This window comes from Antrostomus carolinensis, unplaced genomic scaffold (assembly GCF_000700745.2).
Source record: "Antrostomus carolinensis isolate BGI_N321 unplaced genomic scaffold, ASM70074v2 scaffold49559, whole genome shotgun sequence".
NCBI lineage: Eukaryota > Metazoa > Chordata > Aves > Caprimulgiformes > Caprimulgidae > Antrostomus > Antrostomus carolinensis.
The window spans coordinates 77,644-101,002 of NW_010340278.1; the positions used below are offsets into that span (position 1 = coordinate 77,644).

The 23,359-nt window shown below is 37.3% G+C and overlaps 1 protein-coding gene across 1 annotated transcript in view; it reads left to right on the forward strand.

Moving 5' to 3' along the window:
• The window catches only part of LOC104531257 (slit homolog 3 protein-like), a gene marked incomplete at both ends in the record, with an annotated part of 87,542 nt that extends 74,082 nt beyond the window's left edge, over window positions 1-13,460 (forward strand). Inside the window, 3 exons of the mRNA XM_010176094.1 lie at window positions 3,812-3,883; window positions 8,383-8,546; window positions 13,336-13,460. Of these exons, the coding sequence (XP_010174396.1) occupies window positions 3,812-3,883; window positions 8,383-8,546; window positions 13,336-13,460 (361 nt within the window). The remainder of the gene's footprint in view (window positions 1-3,811; window positions 3,884-8,382; window positions 8,547-13,335) is intronic.
• Between the last annotated feature and the right edge of the window lie 9,899 nt (window positions 13,461-23,359).

Sequence of the window (23,359 nt, forward strand, 5' to 3'; positions counted from 1 at the left end):
TAGGTTAAGCCTGAATATGTATCAGTGTTTGCACAATCAGGCCTTTAATCTTCAGTCTTCATATTGCTTATCCATAATGACAGCCAAAATGTGCTGGGGAGCGATTTCAATATAGAGTGTTAAGAATTTTTTTACTAAGCAAAAATGGATATCAGTAGATTTTTGCACCAAAGCTATTACAGTGAAAAATTGTGGGTTTGTTTTTTTTGTTTTGTTTTAGTTTGGTTTTTGTCCAAAGCTGGTCTTTTTAGAAGCTAAATGTAAACAGACTTAAAAATTTGAGATTGAGACAAAGTAATTATAAATATTAGAACTCTCTGGTAGACCTGAACTGATTATTTTAAAGATTATATTTATTGTGTGACAATGTTTTAACATTTTGTCCTGATTTAATTAAGAGGCAAAGTCCAGAAATAAAAATACTTTCTCAGATCACTAAACAATTTTCCATGTTATATTTATGAAAAAATTATTAAATGAGCTACAGAATATTGTACTAACATGAGATATTCTAATTTTACTGATGTATATTTGCTGCAGTTCAAAGGTTGCATAAACATAGTAATATGTGTGATGATAAAGCTGCCACTAATATTCTTCAGGCACAACCTTGGAACCAATTTTTGCAATATACTTTCATTGTTGGATGCTGCATTGATTTGACCTAACAGAAATATTATTACGATTTATTTCTTTTTTTTTTCTTTTTTTTTTTAATCACAGAATGACTACTCGAATGACTACTCATACTTACCTAGTAAATCTGTAAAAGGCACCATTGTTATGAGCTTTAAGCAGTGACACTGTGGCTTCCCACTTCCTCTGACATCTGAGTTGTGTTGGTTCCTGCAGGGTTTGGCATCCTTCAGGGTTCATTGTAGGTGTTTGGCCTTGATGGGATGTGGCTCTGTAAGCTCAGCCAAGCTTTTACCCATATTTCTGCCTTTACAGAGTAGATCATTGTTTACTGAAAAAGCATCCCCTTTGTGTCTAGTAACCTAATATTAATCTGCTAGGAGGCAGGACTTGGGAACAGTTAGTGAAAGAAAAAACAACACCAACAAAACCAACACAGAAGGATTATTAGTTCATTTCCTTACCTGAAGACAAAGTAATAAATTAGTGAGATTATATCTAGAAGAAAGTTTTTGTTTCAAGAATTCAAGTGTTTACTCTGTGCTCTGAGAAGAGATCCACATCACCTTAAATTCATACCCCTACTGTTTACCAATGTTTAGACAAGAGGATACCTAGAAGTTGTGTTTTTGAGGGAGGACACGCACATCCATGTGTGTGCTTTAACTGTCCAAATGTTTAAAATTTTATTTGACCATTTGTTTATGAGAATTTTTGGTATAAAATTATGTTCCTGTTGTTGATCCAAGAAGAAAAAGATTTTATTGCACTGTTGAATTCTCTTGCCAGTATTTATTATTATGGGTTTTACACATTTTTTAGCATTTATCATTTCATTTTAACTGCATGGATGATTATATTGTTGACATGATTTTTTAATTAAAATGCAGGCATTTGCATCCATGAAACGTACCTCAGTGTCTGAGATATGAAGTCAAGCCATTCATTCCAAATGGTTTTATATTTTTGGTGGTTTTAACTTCTTACAGATAAATGGCTTTGTCAGTCTTCAGCTTCTCTTGGAAGAAGTTTCCAAGACATCTAGGAAAGAAAATGCACCCCTTCGCAGAATAAACACAACTGATATGACATGAAAATCTCATAAGTTCTGCTGTCTGTTCAGAGAGAATAGTCTTGCACATCTTTAAGTATTTTAAAAGATCAGAATATAAACTCATTATGAGTGGCTGCTTATTTAAATATGCTCATTTCATTGAAGGAGGGAACATTTTGATGACAAGTTGTTGACCAGGCCTGATCTTGCTTCCTCATACCAACAAAAATACTCCTTATTTAATAACTGTTCAGGATGTCTCAGTTGACTGGTCATTCTGTATAGAAATAGTGAGTGTGCTTTGTCTGGAGTTACTGTGTGGGAGCTCTTATCCTTCCTGTTCCTGTTCAGATTAGTTGCTTGGAGATCTATCTTTATGTATGCCAAGTATTATTAATTGCCAAAACCTAGGTGTGCTGAAAAGAAAATTGCAGAATTAGGATGTTGGAAGGGGAAATTTTTGGTATGCTAGCATCAAGAACTGGAGATTGATGCTAGCAGGATAACTCTGCTGTAGTTTTTGTGGTTTCATGCTCTGTAGAAACACTTTGCGGTACAATAAGATAGAAACTGCAGCTGCAGTGAGCAGCTGTGAAACGTGATCATGGTAACATTGCTTATGCTTACGTAGTTCACCGCCCCATGGTAGGGCCCAGCCTCATGGGAAACAGGACAAGGTGTATCTTCCCCTGGCAAGTTTGGCTTGCCTTGCTATGTGTATGCTGATGTACAGCAGTGTGTAAAGGTCAAATTCAGGAGTTATAAGGCATCATGTAGATCATGATGAAGCTTATAGAGGTGTTAGGGAAGAAAGAATGCAAAGAAATGCTTTTATTTTCATCTGAGGCTATTGTGTACTTCCATTACAAATTTTCTACTAACTTTTTTTGGTTAAGAAACAGCTAGTGAGATCCAACAGAATCAACTCCTGTTGACTCCTTATGAGTTCTTTCTGTCTGTTACTTTGTGAAGTAGTGAACTGGTATTCAGTGACATGCAAACAGGAGAAGTTAGAATAAACTATAAATGTTTTCCTCTATGCTGTTTTTTGCCAGATAATTATCTAGTGAATTAGAGAATGCAGCAGCTGAATAGCTGATTTTATTCATTTATAAAATCCAATCTTACATGATTGTGTATCTTCTCATGCATTTTCTGGATAGCTTTTATGCTCTTGTCATCCCCCAGCATCCTCTGCCCTCCCACACACTTATTTGTTGCTGTATGTTTTCCTGTCTGATTGTAGCCTTGGTGCTGCAAGAAGTGCTTTTCCTCTCTATTTGTCTGTCGCAACCTCTAGTGGTGGTGCCTTGCTTTGTAGCAGGGCCTTCAGTTACAATGGCAATGAAGACCACAAGTAAGCACAAATAACGATTTTTACTCTTGTGTCTGCCACTTTGAATACAAGTATTGTGCTCTACAAGCTGCAAGAAAAATCTTTCCATTTATGCTTGCCTATGTAACACACACATAAATGTATTTCTTAGAAAAGAGATAAAGTGGCTGCTTAAATTGCCCTGGAAACAGTAGAGAAGCCTTTAGCAAGGATCCTGAAAAACCTGCTAGAAAAATGTTAGTCTCTTTGCACAGTGTGAATAACACCCTAAACCAACTAATTTCAAGTATTTTCCCTGGTAGCATAAATGTATTTGTCAAACAGATTTTAAAAATACCACACAAAGAGATTTTTCCTACTATAAGAATGGGAAAATAGCATGTGAAAGTGCAGCTATATTTTCCCTCATGGACCCTTGTTCTCTCTGAGCATCTCTCTGAAGTCAATATTTAATTTCACAGTTCCTATTTTCCCTGTTCTGTTTCTTTCTGTGTATCTGGATAATGGGATTCTATAGAAGAATGCAGGTCTTTGTGAGAGTCTGCTTGTCACCAATACACTTTTAATAGCATAAATAGTATGTCACCTTTTTAATTTAAAACATTAGTCGCCAACAATTCCAATTTTATTATTATTTTAAATGCCAACATCTAGAAGTAGAAGTAATAAAACATGGAAGCTTATGAGTTGTGAAGCTCTTAGAAACTCTTAAAGAAACAAAATCACTTGTGGGGAGCAGATAAAGTACTGTGGTTTGATACCTTCCTCCTTCTCCCCACTTCTAGGACACTCCATGGAAATGATATTTCCAGTGTTCCTGAAGGTTCTTTCAATGATCTGGTGTCCCTGTCCCATCTGTAAGTACTTCTGTCTGGGTTCATCTGTTTGATTGACAGTTTCAGATTTATAAAACAGTACTTATTATTACAAGTTTAAGATTGTATAGCTTTTCTGTTTTTCCTGCTCACTTTCCATAGTCTGCTCTGGATATTCATAGTGCATATGTTCAAAGGAAATAAAAAAAGTACTAGAACCTGTTATTATTAGTTAACAAAATATTTTCTTAAGGAAAACCAAATGAGCAAATGTGACAGTTTCCTCTTCTGCGGACTTTGTGTTTAAGGCTTTCTTTCAGCATTGTCTATGTGAAACGCAGAGTTTGTTATGGTCTGAGAGTGAGACAGGAAACCTCCCACAAAGTGCAAATATTAAGCAAATGTGAATTCTTTGTTTAATAAGTGTCATATGTTTTGCATACTGAAATGTTGTCAGTATATGAACTTGTTGATGAATCACTACTTCAGCCATATATTTAATCATATGGAAATTGGTCATTTCACAGCATTAATACTTCATTTCATAATTTGCAAAAACTATTAGACATTGCAGATATTTCAGGAAATTACTATTGTATTGGTGGAGGTCTAGGATATTTTTAAATGCAGTTCAGTTGATGAAAGAACTGTAAAAACAAATAGTTGCAAATTTTACAAAATAAACCTGAAATGTAAGACTTGGTGCCAAAAGAGTGAACAGAAAATGTTTTTTCACTGCAATAATGAGTGATACTTCATATTATTAGACAATAGATGTAAAGGAACAGTAATTTTGTGTAGCATGCTTCTTGATTACTGTCCTCAAGTAATTGGAGGGTTGGGTGTGTCTTGGTCATTTTGTGAAGTGACGTAGTTTCACAAACTTGATATGACAGGTATTTTCTGCTCTGATGCTGCTCTCATACACCTGAGTTGATGTTGATGTAAGCACACATTGAGACTCTATACAAACAGATATGTGTGCACTTAATGTAGGTTTTATATCTCTGTTTGTTTCTTTGCAACCTTAAACATGCCCTTCAGAACACTTAACTGAACACAATGTTCAACTCATACTTAACCTATTTTCTGGATTGCAAATGTGTCCTCAGACTATTTACTTCTGTGTAACAGCTGACTCAGTTTCTCTCTGGATAATAAAAAATAAAGATATCTCAGATTAGTAGGGACAGAAATCATATGTGAGCAATTTAGGCAATTTCAACTTCAGCTGAGAAAAAACCTTCTCTGTTTCATGCTTACACCTTGGTATCTAAGTGAGAGAAAATATATTTTGCACAGAATGTTTATCTCCATCATGTTCCCAGTATAGTCAGGTCATTTTGTATGTTGTTTTGGAATGGAAGTCTGACTGAGCTGAAGCTTTGTATCTCCTTTTGGAAGTGAAGTGACACCTCCCATAGTGGGAATCTGACTTCTGAGGGTATTTTTAGAACTCAAGAGATAAACATATCATGCCCCATTTGTTTGGAGTTTCCTCAGCATTTACTTTAAATGAAGTGCAGATACAATTTTCCTGGGTAAACCATTCACCTTAGGGAGTGATAAAAACCCCTTTGGCCCAATGCAATCACTACAGTTCAGATATAAGTGCTGCCAGAAATGTAACATACACAAAGCTCAAATGAATAGTAATAAATAGGATCCATAAAACAAATAAGACCTGTCTGGGGTGTAATTTGCACAGTTGAACAACTGAATGTTACAGTGCAATTGTGCTCTCCAATTTCTTAAAAAGGATTCTGAAACTTCTAGCAACCACAATGATTTTGCTCTTCGTATGGCAGAAAGTGCTGTGTTTATTCAAACGAAGTCATACATAATTGAAAATAAATTCATTTTGAGCTCTTACTGAAAGAATGCACTTGGAATAATTTTGAAAATGATACAAGGGGTTACTACACATCGCACTCATAATTTTATGTTAAAATTTTATTAGCAAAATTTTATGTTAAATTTACAAGCTGTGTGACTAAGAGTAGAATAGGTATTATGGCTGGAGAAAGCTGACTACCAAGGTGTTGAGCAGGGTGATCAGCCTGGCCTTCAGTTTGGAGGGGTGGGAGAGAGAGAGAGGATATCAAATTAACCTTTAGAATTAGAAATAAATATTTGTGTAGCATAGACAAAACACTGATTTTAGTCAGAGACTTTTGTAATAACTTTTGTAATAACATCTGTAATTGGAAGAACAAAACTGAGATCTAGCAACTTCAATCAGTTTTTCCATAGCTGTTTAAAGCCTACAAGAAAATGTTCACCAAATTTTCTTTACATTGTAAACATCATATTTTTGTAATGTAACTATTATAACAAAGTATGTAGCTGATACACCTCACTAAAAACAGAGGGAGGTTTGAATATGGTACACACACTGGTTTTATTTACTATTTATTACTTTATTTACTTGAATCATATAATTGTCTACTTAAGCAGTGACTTTACTGACCTGTTTAGTCCAGGGCAATGATCAAACCATTACAGCACTACTGAAGAATCATGTATATTAATACTTAAAAGAATCCAAAATCCGTAGGAGTAGAACAAAGACCTTGTCAGTCAGGTCAGTTCCTGCATTTGCTGTCCTCACCATTCACTGATACACACAACTGTAACTGATCCAGTTTGCCAAGTACTGCCCACACATACACTGTCCCCTCAGCACTCCGGGGACTCCACAAAGAAACCCCTGGTAATGGGTGCTGTGTACAGCAGGTATTGCTCTCACACATATTTTCAGTAAAGAGCTCGGATTCCAATACCTATTGAATCATCTCCTCTTTACTCCCATTTATGTTAGTTACCTATAAAAATAAGCTGTCCCCTCCTCTGTTTCTCCACGTTATCATGGCTAGAGTTATTTTAATTTACTTTAATCTGTTACCTCAAAAAAAAAAAAAAAAAAGTGTCTGAAGAGAAGTATCTGCACAACATTTTGAAAATGCTGCTGGTAGTATTTCATTACAACACAAGATATTTTTACCTTCTGGAAATATTTTGCTATAACGAGCAAAGAAATAGAGTAGGTTAGAACTCATGAATGAAAATACAAGAATTCACTGTAGTTCCTAGAAATGAAGAAAAAACAAAACAAAGCCATGAACAAAAGAACAGAAAGATACATGTGATAATTTCTGCAGTTGTACAACAATGTTATTGGTAATTATTTCTAGTGTCTATAGAGCAGCTTGATTTCTAATGTAGTTTATAAAGATTAATTATCATGGTATCTAGCTTTCTGTTGTCCTCCCACTCCCATTTTATATATGGCAGTTGCTCAACACTAAAGTTAATTTTTCGGTCCAACTTTCACTGCTGCATTTTGTTTGACCTTGGACAAGTGAGCCAGTTGATCACAGTTACAGGGTCAAAAAGTCAACCCAGTAGTTTTTTTTTTTTCCATTGTAAGCAATGGATTTACAGAAGGAATGGATGGATATTTTTTAATACTGTGCTGCAGTACACATTTGTGATGAATGAGCCCTAGACAGGGTTTGAACCTATGAACTCTCATAATGAATCTGTCTAGGGCACAGTGGGTTCATTAGTCACACAAATAGAAATGTATCAACAAATTTACTGAGGTTTCTATCTTAATATCCTGTCTAATATGTTTTTATTTGAAAGAAGCTTGAGTTTAAAATACCATCTTAAAAATAGTTTATAACATATGCAGAAATAGTAAAATCTAAACCCCAATTTTAATTATGGGCTTCTTTAGTATCTCTTCCCTATGCTAATCTTTATTTAGTTAACTTTCTTCCCATGGCAGTTCAGGTGTTCTACAGCTAAAGCATTACATTTACTTTCAGTGAAATAAATTCAGAATTCCAACATGCATTTCTTCACACTTTCAAAATAATGGTTTGTAAATTGAGTTTTCTGAAGCCTGGACTTTGTTTGTAATGGACTGATTGCCTGAAATGACACTTTCTTTAAGAGAAAAAACAGTATAAATGTGTCAAGGCAGGACCTATATTTAAGGTAAAAATGTTTGGCTTCTTTTGGATAGATCTCCTGTGAGTTATAATTACACTCCGTGAATGTATCTAAAAGCCATAAACAAACTTAGCATACACCAGGTTGCAGTTTTGACAACAGGGGTTTTCTCTGTGTGGAGACATTAACATGAGTCATTGTGTCCAAACTCAGTTATACAATTCACTGTGAGAATATGCTCATGAAAGCCAAAGACTTAAATAAAAGAAACCAGTGTGATAAATTTGATGAAAACAATACGTCTGGTGACATTGCTCAAGCTTTTTCAATTGTTTGAAAAAGTGATTTGTTGTTAGGTATTTATACAACCTCCCTAACTAATGACAGGAAGAAAGGAGAAGAGTAGGAACACTGGAGGAGATAAATCTAAAAGACTTCCTGAATGCTCACATGATCTTTCCCACATTTTGAAGTAAAGCATTCCTGTAAAATTGTAGAATAAAACCTGTCTCAATGAGATCAGGGATGTTATCTTTGCTTGCAAACCAAAATAACCGCTGTTTGTTGTTTTATACCACTAGGGCTCTAGGTACCAACCCTTTGCACTGTGATTGCAACCTCCGCTGGCTTTCCGAGTGGGTGAAGGCAGGGTACAAAGAGCCAGGGATAGCCCGCTGCAGCGGGCCTGACGCCATGGTGGACAGGCTGCTGCTCACAACACCAACTCACCACTTCCAGTGCAAAGGTAGGAGCAAGCTGGGAGGCTCTCTGCTCTGTCCTGTTGCTTTTCCTCATGTACAGTACTTTTTTTATACTCTTAGAAGCGGTTTGGTTTTGAAGTTTGTTTTTGGGGCAGTTGAGTTTAGCTTTCATTTTCTGAATCATCACAGTACATTCAAGTTACATTTTCAAGTGTTCTTCCACAAAGTGCGGTTAACTGGACCACTGGAAGGAAAACAAGCAAACCTCGGGAGGGTTAGTATTCCTGTTGCTCGCACCAGATTATGTAATGGCAAGTTAGCATATAGGAAGTTGTTAGAACTTAGTTGAGCAAATACATTTGTTTTGGCCTTATACCTACCCTAGAAAACTTTGGTAAAATAAGAGTTACTTTAAGAATATAGAGCACTCTATAGTTATTATGCACATTTACTTGAACACTGAGAAACTGAGAATTCTTCTGGAAAGCAAATAGTTACCAAAAGTACATTTTCATTTTAAGATCTGCAAACTGTCTGCATCAGATCTTTATCAGAAACTGTAGATTATGGAAAATATTTCACATCTGAATACAGTGTACAATCATTCAGCAGAGGGTTGAGGTGCAGCTAGTAATAATTAGAGGTAGTCAAGGATAGGAGTATGCTGCACTAGAGAGCACTTAAACAAATGATAAGGAGCACACTTTTTTGTGGCTAAAGTAAGAAGCTTATCACTGAATGTAGGTTAGGATATACCTGTATGTTCTCATTATAAAAAAAGTTTTAGAGAATCACTTTGATAAGTTAAGCAAGTATGTGAAGATGGAGCTATATTTATAGTGGAAAAGATGGGTCAGTAGCCTCTCTTAGAAATGGAAATGAGGGCATAAAGCCTGTTTTTATGTTTCTCAGAGTGCCTTGCACGTTTACTGTACTGCTTGGCAGTGAGATTTTATAGAGGCTGGGATTAAACGGCTGAACAAACAAATGATGGTCTTGAGATGGGTTTACAACAGAGGTTCCCAAGCCTGAGCTGAATATCGTGTCCTTTCAAATATATTTTTAATAACTGTAACCTTATAATTTAATTACTTTGAAATGTCAGTCTCAAAACTATCGAAACTCTGCCTAAAAAATAAAAAACTACAGACTTTATAATAGTCTTCCAAATGTGAAGTACAAATACCCTAAATATTAAAAATACCAAATAATGTACTTGTTCACATGAAGTGAAACAAAGAAAATGATCGTATTTGCGTATTAAACAGGGTCTGAAAATTAGTCCAGAAAGAGAGGCTAGATGACTTCTTCATTCTGAAACCATGATATATCAATAGTTAAACTCACTTTTTCTCAAAACAAAGCAAGAAACTCTTAGGCAAGAGATAAGTAAACCTATGATCTAGACTATTAAAAACAGCTGTGTATTTTATGTATTAGTTTGGTCCACTAGAAAGCTGGTGAGTTTTCTACTATCCCAACTATCTCCATAGCTCCCTTCATCTAAATAGAAAAGGAGAAACAAGTATTGATTCAGGATGGTCTCCACAAGCAGAAACTGTTGATGGTCTAGACAAGTGGGAGTATACTCCAGGAAGCTCCAAACCCTAGAAAAAAATCACCTTTTCTCATCATAATACATGTATTTTGGAAAACAATGCATAATTTGGTAGTCTAACTGAACCCATTTCCCATGTGCATGTTTAAGATCCAATGCCTTGTGCTATTCTGTCTGGACATAGAATAGAATACCTGGTTGGAAGGGACCTCAAGGATCATCTGGTTCAACCTTTCTTGGCAAAAGCACAGTCTAGACAAGATGGCCCAGCACCCACTACTTCCCTGGGGAGATTATTCCAATGGCTGATTGATCTCAATGTGAAAAGTTTTCCTCTTGTGTCCAATCGGAATCTTCCCAGGAGTAACTTGTACTCATTACCCCTCATCTTTTCCATGTGACTTGTTGTAAAAAGGGAGTCTCTATCTTCTTTGTAGCCACCCTATAAGTACTGGAACATGGTGATGAGGTTGCTCCTGAGCCTTCTTTTCTCAAGGCTGAACAAACCCAATTGTTTCAGCCTCTCCTCGTATGTCAGGCTTCCCAGTCCTTTGATCATCTTTGTGGCCCTTCTTTTAACCAAAACTGGACACAGTATTCCAGGTGTGGCCTGACAAGCACTGAGTGGAGTGGAATAACTTCTTTATCTCTGCTGGTGATGCCTTTGTTGAGGCAACCCAGCATCCTGTTGGCTTTCTTTGCTGCTGCAGTACACTGTTCACTTATATTGAGCTTAAATTGGTGATACTCTTTTGTGGTAAAGCAACAGGATTTATTACGTCAGGTTTACCCTTGGGCTGGAGCCAAGTGCGTGGCCTGTGACAGGGCATGGTGTGGCCAGGGTTTGTCCTGCAGCTGCATTGCCTTCTCATTGCTGAGCTGTAGCTGTGATATGTGCTTGTCAGCAGAAGGAAGAGATTGTCTGTGGGGTGACACAGAGTGTCCAGGGATATGGCTGTACTTCCACATCCGTAGATTCAGCCCTAGCTCAAGTGGAGCTCAAGGTGGGCTGAACCCCCTGTTCCCCTAAAAGCCTGAGTCATTGCTGCAGAAGTCAGCCCATGCTGAGCTTGGTACCTTGAAATACTTGTACAAAGGTTGTGCACAGGTGTCCTGTGTGACCTCCAGTAACTTTTACATTAAAAAAGAAAAAGTAGTTCAATGTGTTCTTGTTAAAATTGTGTTTCTGGCCTGTGACTGAGCAGAAGGTTATGTCTCAGCAGAGCCAAGAAAATAAAAGTGTGTAATGTGCAAGTCATGCAAACTGGGCTCTGCTTTTTATTAAATTGCCCTCCTAGTTATGCAGGAGGAAAGGAATGTGCTGGGCTGAGGGCATTTTGCTATGTGGATTTATAAATCAAATCCACAAGGGCAAACTAATGAAGTACTTAACTGCTAGGAACTAACACTGTTCTTATTAGCTCCTACATTTATCAACTTTGATCTATGCCATAGGAATAAAGGGAAATTGTACGCATGTGTATTATGAAATAAATAAATAATATAACAAATTCTGGCTTAGTGACCTCTAAATCTAGAAGAGCAGCACTGCTGCCTGTCTCATGAGCTCTCTGAGGAACTACCTTCCTATAGTGCTCATATATTCTACCTTCAAGACAAAAGTAGATCAGATATGTCACATTCCACTTGCTGTCAGTGCCAGAAATTTAGATGTTATTTCCTCTTGCTGTCCTAACTCCAACTTAAAAACGTGTATGGCATTTAGTTAGACATAAATGCAAAGATAAAGAGGATGACAACAATCTCTTATTTCTTTTTTTTTTATTTGTTACTTCTTGAGTATTTTTTCCTCATTACATTTCCTCCAGCATGTTGAACTCTGCTGTCAGCTGTGCCCTGTTAACAGACCATTGCATGTTGGACTCTGCAATCAGTGGCTCTGATAACACCACCATCAGTATAGGACCAGGATATAGCCTTTACATTACAGGTGCTTTTCAGCTGAGACTCCCTGGTACCCATTTCTGTCATGTTCTTACCCCCGTTGGTGCTGTGCAAGTATTCAAAGTTAATAATGAAGATTTATGTCTCATACAGGTCAGTACAAAGCAAATCTTTAAGGTCCCTTCCAACCCTAACCATTCTGTGATTCTTTGATTCTATGAAATCCTTGACTGGAAGGGATTTTTTTATCCTTAGTTTTGGTAACCTTCTAGAGCTCCATCTTCTCTCTAACATCAAGTATAGGCTTCTTTTCTTCAGGACTGTTTCACAGTTTACTCGTTCTTATCATTTATCATGCAATAACAGAAGTTCACTGCCCATTTCTAATTAGCACAGAGCCAGTTTTAAGTTATTTTAAAATTTATTTCTTTAAAAATGAGATAAAACTTTTTTAGGATCTTTTCTGCCTGATAGAATTTAAGCCCTTTTAAAGTAATATGTTTTATTTTTTATGTGTAAAAGCTGTTGACTCATTAATATTTGAAATGTAGCCATTTAAAAATCACCATTTCTTTAACTATAAATATAACTGTCTAAATTAGCTTTCTGTAAAATCTCAACAATAAAATATTGATTGACTTGGTACCCCAAACGTACTTAGTACTGGTTTGGTCTGTGTTCATTTTCCTGCTCACTTACAAACATCACTACTTCTCTGTAAGAGTTCAGTTAAAAAATGTGGATTATTAAATGTTTTTAATATGGCCATGTATATTTACCTGCATTTATTTACATCTTTGTGTATTTGTCTCTGAGATAGCTAGATATTGATAATCATTCTTCTGGGCATAACAGGAAGAAAATGTTTTGAACTCTGTTAAAATTAAGGATGGTAGAACACTTTGCACCTAAATTTTCCCATATGCCTCTAACTAGATCTTTTTTATGCATGTTTTTTATTTCTGCTGTTGCATCTGCACTTTCATTCTTGTTACCAGCCATAGAAATGTCATCTTATAGTTACCTAGAGGTTGCTATTGCAGAATTTCCAGCACTGAGAGAAGGAAGAATTGCTGAAAGCCTTGTGTATGTAAGTGCACTCTCTGGAGATTCCCAACACGTTTTTCAGAGCTGATGTTTGCATGTGCAGGAGAATATAAGCATCACTGAGACTTACCTAGCACTTAAGTACTTAAAACCTCTCTGATCCCTGGGAAACCCATGCTGTTGTGTAAAGTTGCACCTGCAGCATGTGCATTTGTGCCAATGCAAGGTGAATACTGCATTAGGAAAAAATATATGTATGAGTACAGGAAGTATTAATTTTGTAATCCAGTTCTCTATTAATACACTGTGTTTTGCCTTTGCAGAGCCAGCAGATATCAGTGTTGTGTCCAAGTGTAACCCTTGCCTCTCCAATCCATGTAAGAACAATGGGACATGCAACAATGATCCAGTGGAGTTTTATCAATGCACTTGTTCTTTTGGCTTCAAGGTACGACTGAAGTGAACAACATGAAAAGCAATAAAGCGTTCCCCATTCCTTCTGTTTTCTTAATTGTTGCACCGTGAAAAGTCAATTTTATAGGCAACTGAGCTCAAAAGATCCCTTACTCAAGGAGATTGTGTGTGACCTTTCAGCTGCACCCCACTACAAATTTTATCCTGTGCAATCAGAAAGGTGTTTCTGTCTGTCTCGCTGTTCTGTGACTATACAGATCATCCTGAACAACTTCCTCTAGTTGACTCTGCTTTGAGCAAGGTGGTTGGACTAGACAATCTCCAGAGGTTGCCTCGAACCTTAGGCATTCTCTGATTCTGTGATGTAGATATCCGTATGAAATAGCAAGTTGATTTTAAATTCCTTTTAACGTCTTTTCTTTTGCTAGCAGCAAGATAACCATTTCCTAGGCTTCCAGGCCAAAGAGGAGGTAGTTCAGATGAGAATTAAGGGCCAGTTTAGTCCATGGGGACAGAATGGTGTTACCTGCTTTTTCACATCCATCTTACACAGACTGTTTAGCAGAAAGGTGATAACTGATCAGACACAACCACTAGCTCAGCTGTCTCTTGACTTCTGAGCACTGATGTTCATAGAGCAATCTGCAAATGTGAGATCCTGTAGATGCCAAACTTTATGAGAATGCAGGGTCAGTTTATTGATAACACATTTGAAAACTGGAAAATTGTGTCATTGAGTAATGCAGTTTCTTTGGTAGTGGTGTATAACTCCCTTTGTGAACACTGCATCATGAGAGCTTAAGGCTACAAAGACTTTGTTTCAGAGTTGATATAACTGGAAACCTATCTCAGTAGTCAGTAGCTGAAGGATTAAGTATAAGTAATAAATGAGGCATATGATCTGTTCACAGCCTGGGGGAGATCAGATGTTACAGCCAAAGAAGTAGGTTGTATCCTGTAGACTGTGATTTTATTTGCATCATTGGATATTTCTTACAGAGTCTTGGTCAGTTGAAGCAGATGCTCATAAAACACAGAGTAATAAGAACTATAAGGAAAAAAAAAGAAGGGCAAAACCACATATATGTGTGGGAAGTAAGCACAAATATCCATGTCTTACATTTCAGGTAGGATTTAGGAGTTAGTTGGTGCTGATGATATCCCCATTTCCCTTCTCTGTTTGCCTAGGATACACCCCAGATGGCAACAGACTAATTGTGGTAGATCCCTGAAACACTGGAAAAGATGTAAAGCTCATTTCTTCTATCTCACCCCAGTACCCCCACACCTAGTACTCAAGAATAATAGCAATTCTCCTAAATAAATGAAAAAGTCATTGGAAATTTCTTCTCATTAAAATTCTTCTACGTATTGGTATATCAACCAGCAACTTTTGTAGGATCTTAAAAGACCTCATTTTCAAAATTCATTTAACTGAAGCTAAATACTTGGTGCCAACTGATTTGTCTTTGCAAGAAAATACATAAATCTTTGTGTATTAATTACTCTATAAAGCACGTATCATGGAACAGGTATCCAGGTTATTCAAAGTAGAAATTTGTTGGTTATGAGCATATCTCTTTTCTTACCCTTAGGGTTTTTTTATTTTGTTTTGGTTTTTTGTTGTGCAGGTTTTTTTTGTTTGGGTTTTTTACAGTATTTCGTAAAGTTACATGTATATTACAATATTAGCAAATTCACTAGTATAGATGCATTCATACTGCTAGAAGACATGTTTACAAAGGGAGGATTTATTAACAAGGCTAATCAAGAATAATCCTCAAGTTACATTAGCAATCACTTTCTAGTGTGCATGAGACCTAAGTATGTATCATTTTATTTAGCAAGGTTTTAAACTCTTGAAGTGACTCAGTTTAAACATCTCATAGAGCATCCAGCTTTTCCTCTCTCTCACACACTTTCTCAGGTAACATTCAGTGTGTGACTGCAAAACCTAAAACCACTTGTGAGCTTGTAAGCACCAAGCTGTCATCCAGGCATGGCAAAAAGCAAACAGACCCAGACATGGCACTTAGAGCAGAGTTTAAAAATACCGACTGGATAACAGTACAGGGAGAATTGGTGGAAATTTAATAAGCAAAAAAGAACTGCATGTCTTTACCACAGGTTTTTGAATAAAAATGAAATATGACAGGTCCAAATGCAAACCATATGAAAGGAGCACTCTATCTACCACACAGTTCTCCACTAGAGATTCATGCTAATTCAATAACAATACCTTGCTTCCTTCTCACCAGCCAACACCAAACAGCTCTATCCATCTGGAAGCTATTTCCCAGACCTTGATAAATTGCCCTAAATCTGCCCTCTCAGCATTTGTTTTTCCTTGTTTGATGTAGATTTTGAAAAAATCCTGTATGGAAGAGTGCATCAATAAAGTGAAAAACCCACCCTTTTTTCAAATGTGAGCTCATTCAAATGAGCTGATGGCTGTATAATGTTCCCTGGAAAGGCACAGACAGTTACAGACCACTTTCTGGGGTTCCTGTTCTCATGGTAGCCTTCAGAAAAAAAACAATAGGCCAACTAGCAGAAAGCCACCTAAGTTACCAGTTGCCAAAGTGGTGCCTGATTAAATCAGGAATTTCTACCAGTTAACTGTAGTCCCAAAAGCCTGTAGTCTTATTTTTCTCTATCACAATGATGGTGACTCAGTCTCTTATTTTTCATGATCACAAAAATGTTTTTGCTATTGAATGTGTACCTTATGGGGCTTTTAGCAATGTGTAATGCTGTCCATGATGGGTTTGAGCAAACTTAAAAGTAAGATAACTCATGGACCACTTGATCTGAGAGGCCAATGAGCCAAGCAGTTGTGTTTGATGAGGATGGAAATACAGATTCCTTATTTAGGAATGGGGAAGGCTGTGTGCTGACAGCTACCTTTGCTGCTACTCTTCCCTTAAAATGGGTGAGGAATGTGTTTGCTATAGGTAAGCCATGGTTGAAACAGTGCTTTTGTGGTTGTTCTTTGGGGACAAAACCTCAAAGACAGCAGAAGATGATGCGAGAGTAGAACCTACAGTGACTGGCAGACTGCACAAGCTTGAGCTCCAGGGTGTCACCAATGCTGGCAGGAAATGTCTCTTAATATTATGAAACTTGTGTTTTCCTATTAAACACAGACATAGTAATTATCAAGCAGGTTTTGGGTTGGGTTTTTTTTTCTCCATAGCACTCTTTGAAAGATTTTTTAAATAATATGTGTGGTTTAGATTGTGCAGTATGATTACAAGTAGAGAAATGAAGCTTTCTTCTGCTTTAAATGCTGCTGGACACCTGCAGTGCAAGTATGTGTGAGTGCAGCTGGTGGCTGGTAAATAGATAATGGTACTGTACTAATTCATTTATCCTGTAGACTGTGTGGCTTTTATGTATTCCCATTGATATTGTAAAATCGAGTCTATGGATGTTAGAATTCAAGAGAATAATCTAACTTGCAATTAATAAGCCATTGAGAAAGGATTTACTTGAACAGCTGTAGTGAAAACTAAGGTGAGTAAAACCAACACTCAGTGTATTTTACCATTGCTGTATTCTGAAAACAGAGGAGTTTTGGCTGATTTTTGTCTTTCATAGGTTTTTTTTTAAAAAAACTGAGGTAACAGCAAATGAATGAGAATAATTTTCTTTCTTCCAAACAGAGCTATTTGTAGAACTGGAGGAAGAGTTTAATATACATCTGTGTTTTATCTGAAATGAAAGAACATTGCCACCCTGGAATATGAAATGCAGTACCTGCCTAGGCATTGCCACAGCCTCTTTGATTGCTCCAATAAATGGGAGCCTGAGCTATTTGGATGCAGGATGTTTGTCAGCTCTGGGTTCTGCTATTACAAAAAACTATCTGATATGGAAATTGAAGATAGGTAAAATAGTATAGCACATAGGTAAAATTAGTATAGCACATATCCCACACTTCAGGCAATAGATGCTGATGCCGGACTGTGGTAGTTGCTCCGTAAATTCTATCCAACCCTATTCACCTCCCTATTGAGTTCAGCCAGTGTCCTGACTTTTCTAGCAGCACTGTAGTGTCTTGAGAGTTCAAGCAATTTCACCAGTCATCCAAAATGACAGATACAATTGGAAAAATCCTGAGTAAAGGCCTTGAGCTTTGGAGAGACAGCATTCTTTGCAGCCAGACTCTTGTGGTGGGAGGCATTGTAGTGAAGCCAGATGATATTTAGTGAAGAAGCTGGCTCCAAAGTTCTGTTAGGAATTTTGGCTCTCCGTCCTCCCCACCCCCTGCACTAGGTTTTTCATCCCTGGAAAGAGGGTTAGAAAATGACAATCTCAGAGCAGAATGTCTCTGGGATATGTAGGATTCCTGTCTATCACATATTGCACACAGATATAGCCAATGTGGCAGCGCTTGAGTGGATAGATGTAGCTGAGCAGAAGCTGTAACTGCTCAGCACAGGGCTAATAGGCAGGTGATGTCAGTCCAGACCCCATCCCATTAGCATGGACTCGGTGCTGCACTGACTCGTGAGGGTGCACATGGCCTCGTATGTGCTTGGAGCACAGGCAAATGAAATTTGAGGTATTTGCATTTGCAGTGTAGATGCACTTCTGGAGTGTTCCATGAGTAATCTACGAGAGTCCTAGAATAATAGCTGTTTGAGGAGTATGCAACACATAACTGATCTTAAAATGTACAAATGGTAATGTTTGCTCATGTACAGATATTCTGGCCAGCTCTTGCAGCTCAAGGCTGAGACAGTGCAAGTTTATTCAATGGGCCAGTTTCTCAGTTATGCTGATTTGGGTGGGGTTATATGAATGTAACCGCGTGTAGAGTTTGGCTGCTGACACATGCCAGCTGTGTGAGAGTCCGTGACTAGTTTGTTAGGCTAGTACTGTTTGGAAATGTAACTCCCTGCTTTTGTTTCTTTGGATCTAATAATATATGCATATAAGTCCCCACATATATTGTTCAGTGCACAAATAAATCCCCGAGTTGGAATTGCGAAAGGAAGATAAATTGGAAGGAACTCTTAAACCAGCCTGCCCTCATCCACATGAGTCAGGAGAGAAAACATCTCTGCCTTCACGTGTTACTCTGCCTTGGCCTCTTTCCTCTCCCAGTGTCAGGGGGGATATGCAGTGGAATTTAAGTTCAATGCCAAGTTTTCGTATAAGAAATCAGTGCAGCAAAATGCTGTTTGTGTGAGGTGATTCTGCTTTGGACTTTCTTTCTAATAAATTGTCCTGGAGTGTGTGCTTATGTGATCTGAGGTGTTTTGGTTTTTGTTTGTTTGTTTTAACCATACTTAAAATACTTATTAGTGAATATTGAAGAGGCATTTTTCACTCCGTAAAATGAAGCAGAAAGCCTTTAGGGATGAGAGGTAACGTGTGATCACATAAAATGAATAGACCCATATTTATGTATGGCTTTTTATGGCAAACACCACTATCAGCAGTAGGTGGTTATAATTTAATATAATGCTCCTAGGGCAGGAAAAACTGCAGAAATCACAATATTTTCCTGTGTATGCTTATTCTGTAAAACTTACCATGCGTCAGTTAGACTTGTGTTTCCTTCTTTTTGCCCCTTCTGTTATAGTAGGTCTAAAGAAAAGGGAGATTTACATCTAGAAGAGCATAAAAATGAAAGGCTTAAGGAGGGATTACCGCCACAGTTGCTGTCTGAGGGTGTTGAGGCATACATACACCCACCGCAAGCCCTGTAAAAAACAGAGTAATGTATTGTGGCATGCCCTAATGAGTGCTTTTAACAATAAAGCCAACTCCGAAGAAGTATTTCCATTTTTGTTAGGCCAACAAGAAAGCAGATGTTGAGCAGCTTCAGGCATTTGCTGTGTTTGTTCAGTGCTGCATCAGAAGGAGCTGTGCAGCTGAGGTGAATAGTAAACCATACCCAGAGGTGGGCACCGTCGTATTCATTCCTTTGTCAATATTCCCTCCCACTTTGTATTCACTACTGTTTTTCTGGTCTAGTTTTAAATGCCTTAGGAGACCAGACTTCCAACCTTTCTCTTCCCAGTATAAGGGAGAAGTTTTTATTGGCATTTAGTCTAAATTTCAGACTCTTATTCTTAAGTTTGCCTGGTCCTATTACACTAGATAATAATTTTTCTTCCTCTGTGGTTTGTCTGTCTTTCAGGTGATTGCTGGTTCCCATAACTCTGCTTAATCAAGTTCTGTTTAACCAGCTCTTAATTTTCTGCATCCCACCATTTCCACATATTTGAATCAGTTGAAGTAGTTGGTCACAGATGAAAATCCTTATTGTTAGATTTTCTTGTGATTATCTATCTTCTATTATCCTTGAGGCTTTCTTGGTATTGACTGTACTTGACGATACGGCTTTTGGGTTTCTTTTGTTGTCCAAGAACATGAACAAATTGTCCTAAGAGGTTAATTGCCTTATTTTCCCCTTTCCTTTGGGGATGATGGAATTGGTGAAGTTGCTGTAAGCAGACTAAGCTGAAAAGAAAACTTTCTTTATCATGTGAGAGTAAACTCTCTCCTGTTAATAGAAATTATATAATGCCAGACTAGCTTGAGAACTAGAATATTACTATGTAGGGTAAGTGCACATACAGCCCAGGTAAAATTGCACCGAAGCTCTCTGCACTCCATTGCCGACAGTGTTGGCTCCTGCGCTGGGCTGGTGCAGGGCAGACACCTGCCTCCATGGCCACCCAAGGGTCCCCTCCTCGTACTTCTGAGCACCTCTGAAATAAATGTGCTCTTGCTCATTATCATACTGGGCATGTTTGATTTCTTTAGTAGTCTGAAAAATTCATTTGCATGTTTGATTCTGAAAACATTGCTGCTTGCCTTGGTTACCTGTCATAGTTCAACGCACTGTCGCGTTACAGACATGGTTTATGCCAGAAAGGATTGCTGGTATCTCTGGACTGGCAAGCCTCATACAGGAAGCTTTCTAGAGCTTCCACAAGCAAAACAGATAATGCTGGCATTTTTGCTGACATAACATGTATTTCAGTGTGAGACCTTTAATCAGTACTGAACTGTTCCGAACCTAAAGCCTGCATCCTCAACAGACAGGGATACACCAGCAAAAGTTTCTTCAAATGGACTCTTCCAGCAACTTTAGCTCTATTTATTTCAGAAATATAGTGTGTTCTTTGGAGATACTTTTTTTAATCTCTCCATAAGCCCTGCCTCATGTTAGGTTTCATTGCATTCCTACAGGTAACATGTTCCTCCTCTCTCATGCAGGCTGCTTTCAGTAGCTTGAGTGTTAGGCATAGGTTAATTGCCTTGAGCAATAAGCTTAAAATAGAACAGTTATATTTTATTTTATTTCTGATTTCTTTTTAATAGGAATTGTGCTTTCTATACAGATGTCCAGTCTTTATAACTGTCTCTACAGTGTTGATTTAAAAAAAGAAGCACTGGTTTTTGATAGACTGAGAGGGACAGTTTTGTTGTCACTGCAACACATATTTTAAAATAAATAGGCCCTTAAGTCTTTTGAAGGTACTTAAAACATTGTTCTCCTTCATGACTATTGGTTGAATTGGAGACTGCATATAAAATATTCAATGCCCTTTTTATATCAAATGTTTTGGGTTGGATTTTTTATACAGAGGCAACCCTGGGCAAAATCAACCATTTTCAGTGTCCCTAATTTTCTTCTACATCTCACAAAACATGCACACAGTGATCTGCATCAGCCAGCTGATCAAGTAATCTTGAAAGCTCTAGAGCACCTGCCCTGTCCAGTTTGGCACTGCTGGACTCAGTTCAGATATGTGCTATGTGAATTGACTCCATGATAGATTAATGACATATCTTCTGTCATTGATTAAAAGTGACCATTGAAACCCGAAGTGCTTATGTAAGGATAGGTTCAGGACAAGCAGGATTTACGTGGCAATTAATATAATTGCAAAATAAACCTCAGGTGTCCACTGAGAATTAAATTTCATACTCATAGGAGAAGAACCAGTTTTTAGAAAATAATGTGATGAATCCTTGCACTTTGACTTTGGCAGGCATATTCTTGATTACTAGCTGAAGGTGTATTATACCCTGGAGGATCATAAATCTCTCTGATTTAAATAAAATGAGGCTTAAGAGAGCAGAGTTCACTTAATTTGCTATAAATTGACAATTGTGATTTATTAACAAGGACAAGGAAGTCACTAAGAAATGCTGCTGCCATGCCCAATTATTGTTTAATCAGGTGCCAGATGAAGCCAGACTGGCATAGAAGATAACTATACAGTGCTGAAGATGGCGGGGTATAAATAACTATTATCTCTATTTATACTTCAGACACTAACACTGTGAAATCTTTCAGAGGGAGTTAAATCAGCCAAATGATAGGGAGGGCAGCAGCAAAACCAATATCAATATATCTTCTTTTCATAATCTAGCTTCTATGCTATTTAGCAAATAGTATTTCTCGTGATGCTTCTGAGCAGCGGGCAACTTTTTTGTTGTATTGCTGTGTCAATGTAACTACAGCTATATAAATGACAGTACTGTACTAAAAAAAGAAATCAGAATTGTCTAGGTAAATTTAAGTTTATTTTAAAACTTTTTTCAAAACTATAAATGGATGAAATTAATTACTTTTTCATGTTAAATTAATTGGCTTGTAAACAGCAATATTCAGAAGGTACCTTTTTTTTTTTTACCCCATTGGGACAGATGACTAAAGAGAAATAGTTAATTCGTCACCACTGTGAGTACGCTAACCTAGAGGCATCCAAGGTGTGGACGTTGGTAGCAAGGTCTGCATTCAGAAGGAGGAGTCACAGCATTTTTGTGAACAACGGATGACCAAAATCTTTCAAATTCCACTTGGCAATCTAAAAGCAATCTGATCCAAAATTACTGTGATGTTATCCATGCCTTGCCAAATAATTTGTATATATGCCTAAGCGGATGGATCTAACATACACCCTGCCAGCTCCTGTGGTTTTTTGACCTTGCCAGTGAGCATCATCTACATCTTTTCCAGACTGAAGCTTAGCCATCATGTCCATGGCCAGAAAGAGCATAAAAAGGGAAACAACATCACCTGGATCTACTGAAGAGCTTCAGACTACTGTATATAGATATCAGTGTGTAAGCTGTCTACATAGATCTTAATATCAGTGCAATCAATTGGGAAATGTGTTTCACATGGTTCCATGGGTAAAATAACAGTAAATTCCCAATGTTGTATTTTCAGTCCTTCCTGCAAAATAATTTAGATTAATTTTATATTTTAAAGTTACTTTCATTCTTCACTCAGTTTACAACATCTCTAATTATTTGATAACTAAATATTCCCTTCGCAAAGCTGAGTAGCTGTGTTTGCAGTGATTACAAAGATGTCCATCAAGTCCTTCATGCTGCAATTAGCATAAGATGGCATGCTAACTTTCATAGCTTGCTTTAAGATTTGCAGTACATGTAAAACTTTTATTTTGCATGATCTCATTATAGCAAATACTGGGTTTCTTTGCAGTGAAAGGATCTGAAATACACAATCGTGAATAGAACTCGAGAGAATTTTTCCTACCAAACTTATAACTGGGTGTATTGGCTGTGTAGCTGAATTCATGGCATCGTGCTTCCTTGGTCAATTATGCAAAATTCTTCTTGTTTCTCCTTTGTATTTATGGCTGCTAAATTTATTTATCACAAGGAAACTGCTGAATACTTAATTCTGATTCCCTAGCTTAATTTTCTAGTGGAATTGAGGTTTATGTGATAAAACTTTGTTTGTGAGACATCTCTTTCCCTTCCTGCCCCAAGAATACTTCAATTTACTGTCCAATTTTGACAATTTCTGCAAATTTTCCTTCAAGCCTATCCTGAAGTGGAAGATTTTCTTAGCCTTTTTCCCTTAATATAATGATTGCTTATTAACTTCAGACCAGGACACCCATGAGACAAGTGTATTAACATTTATAA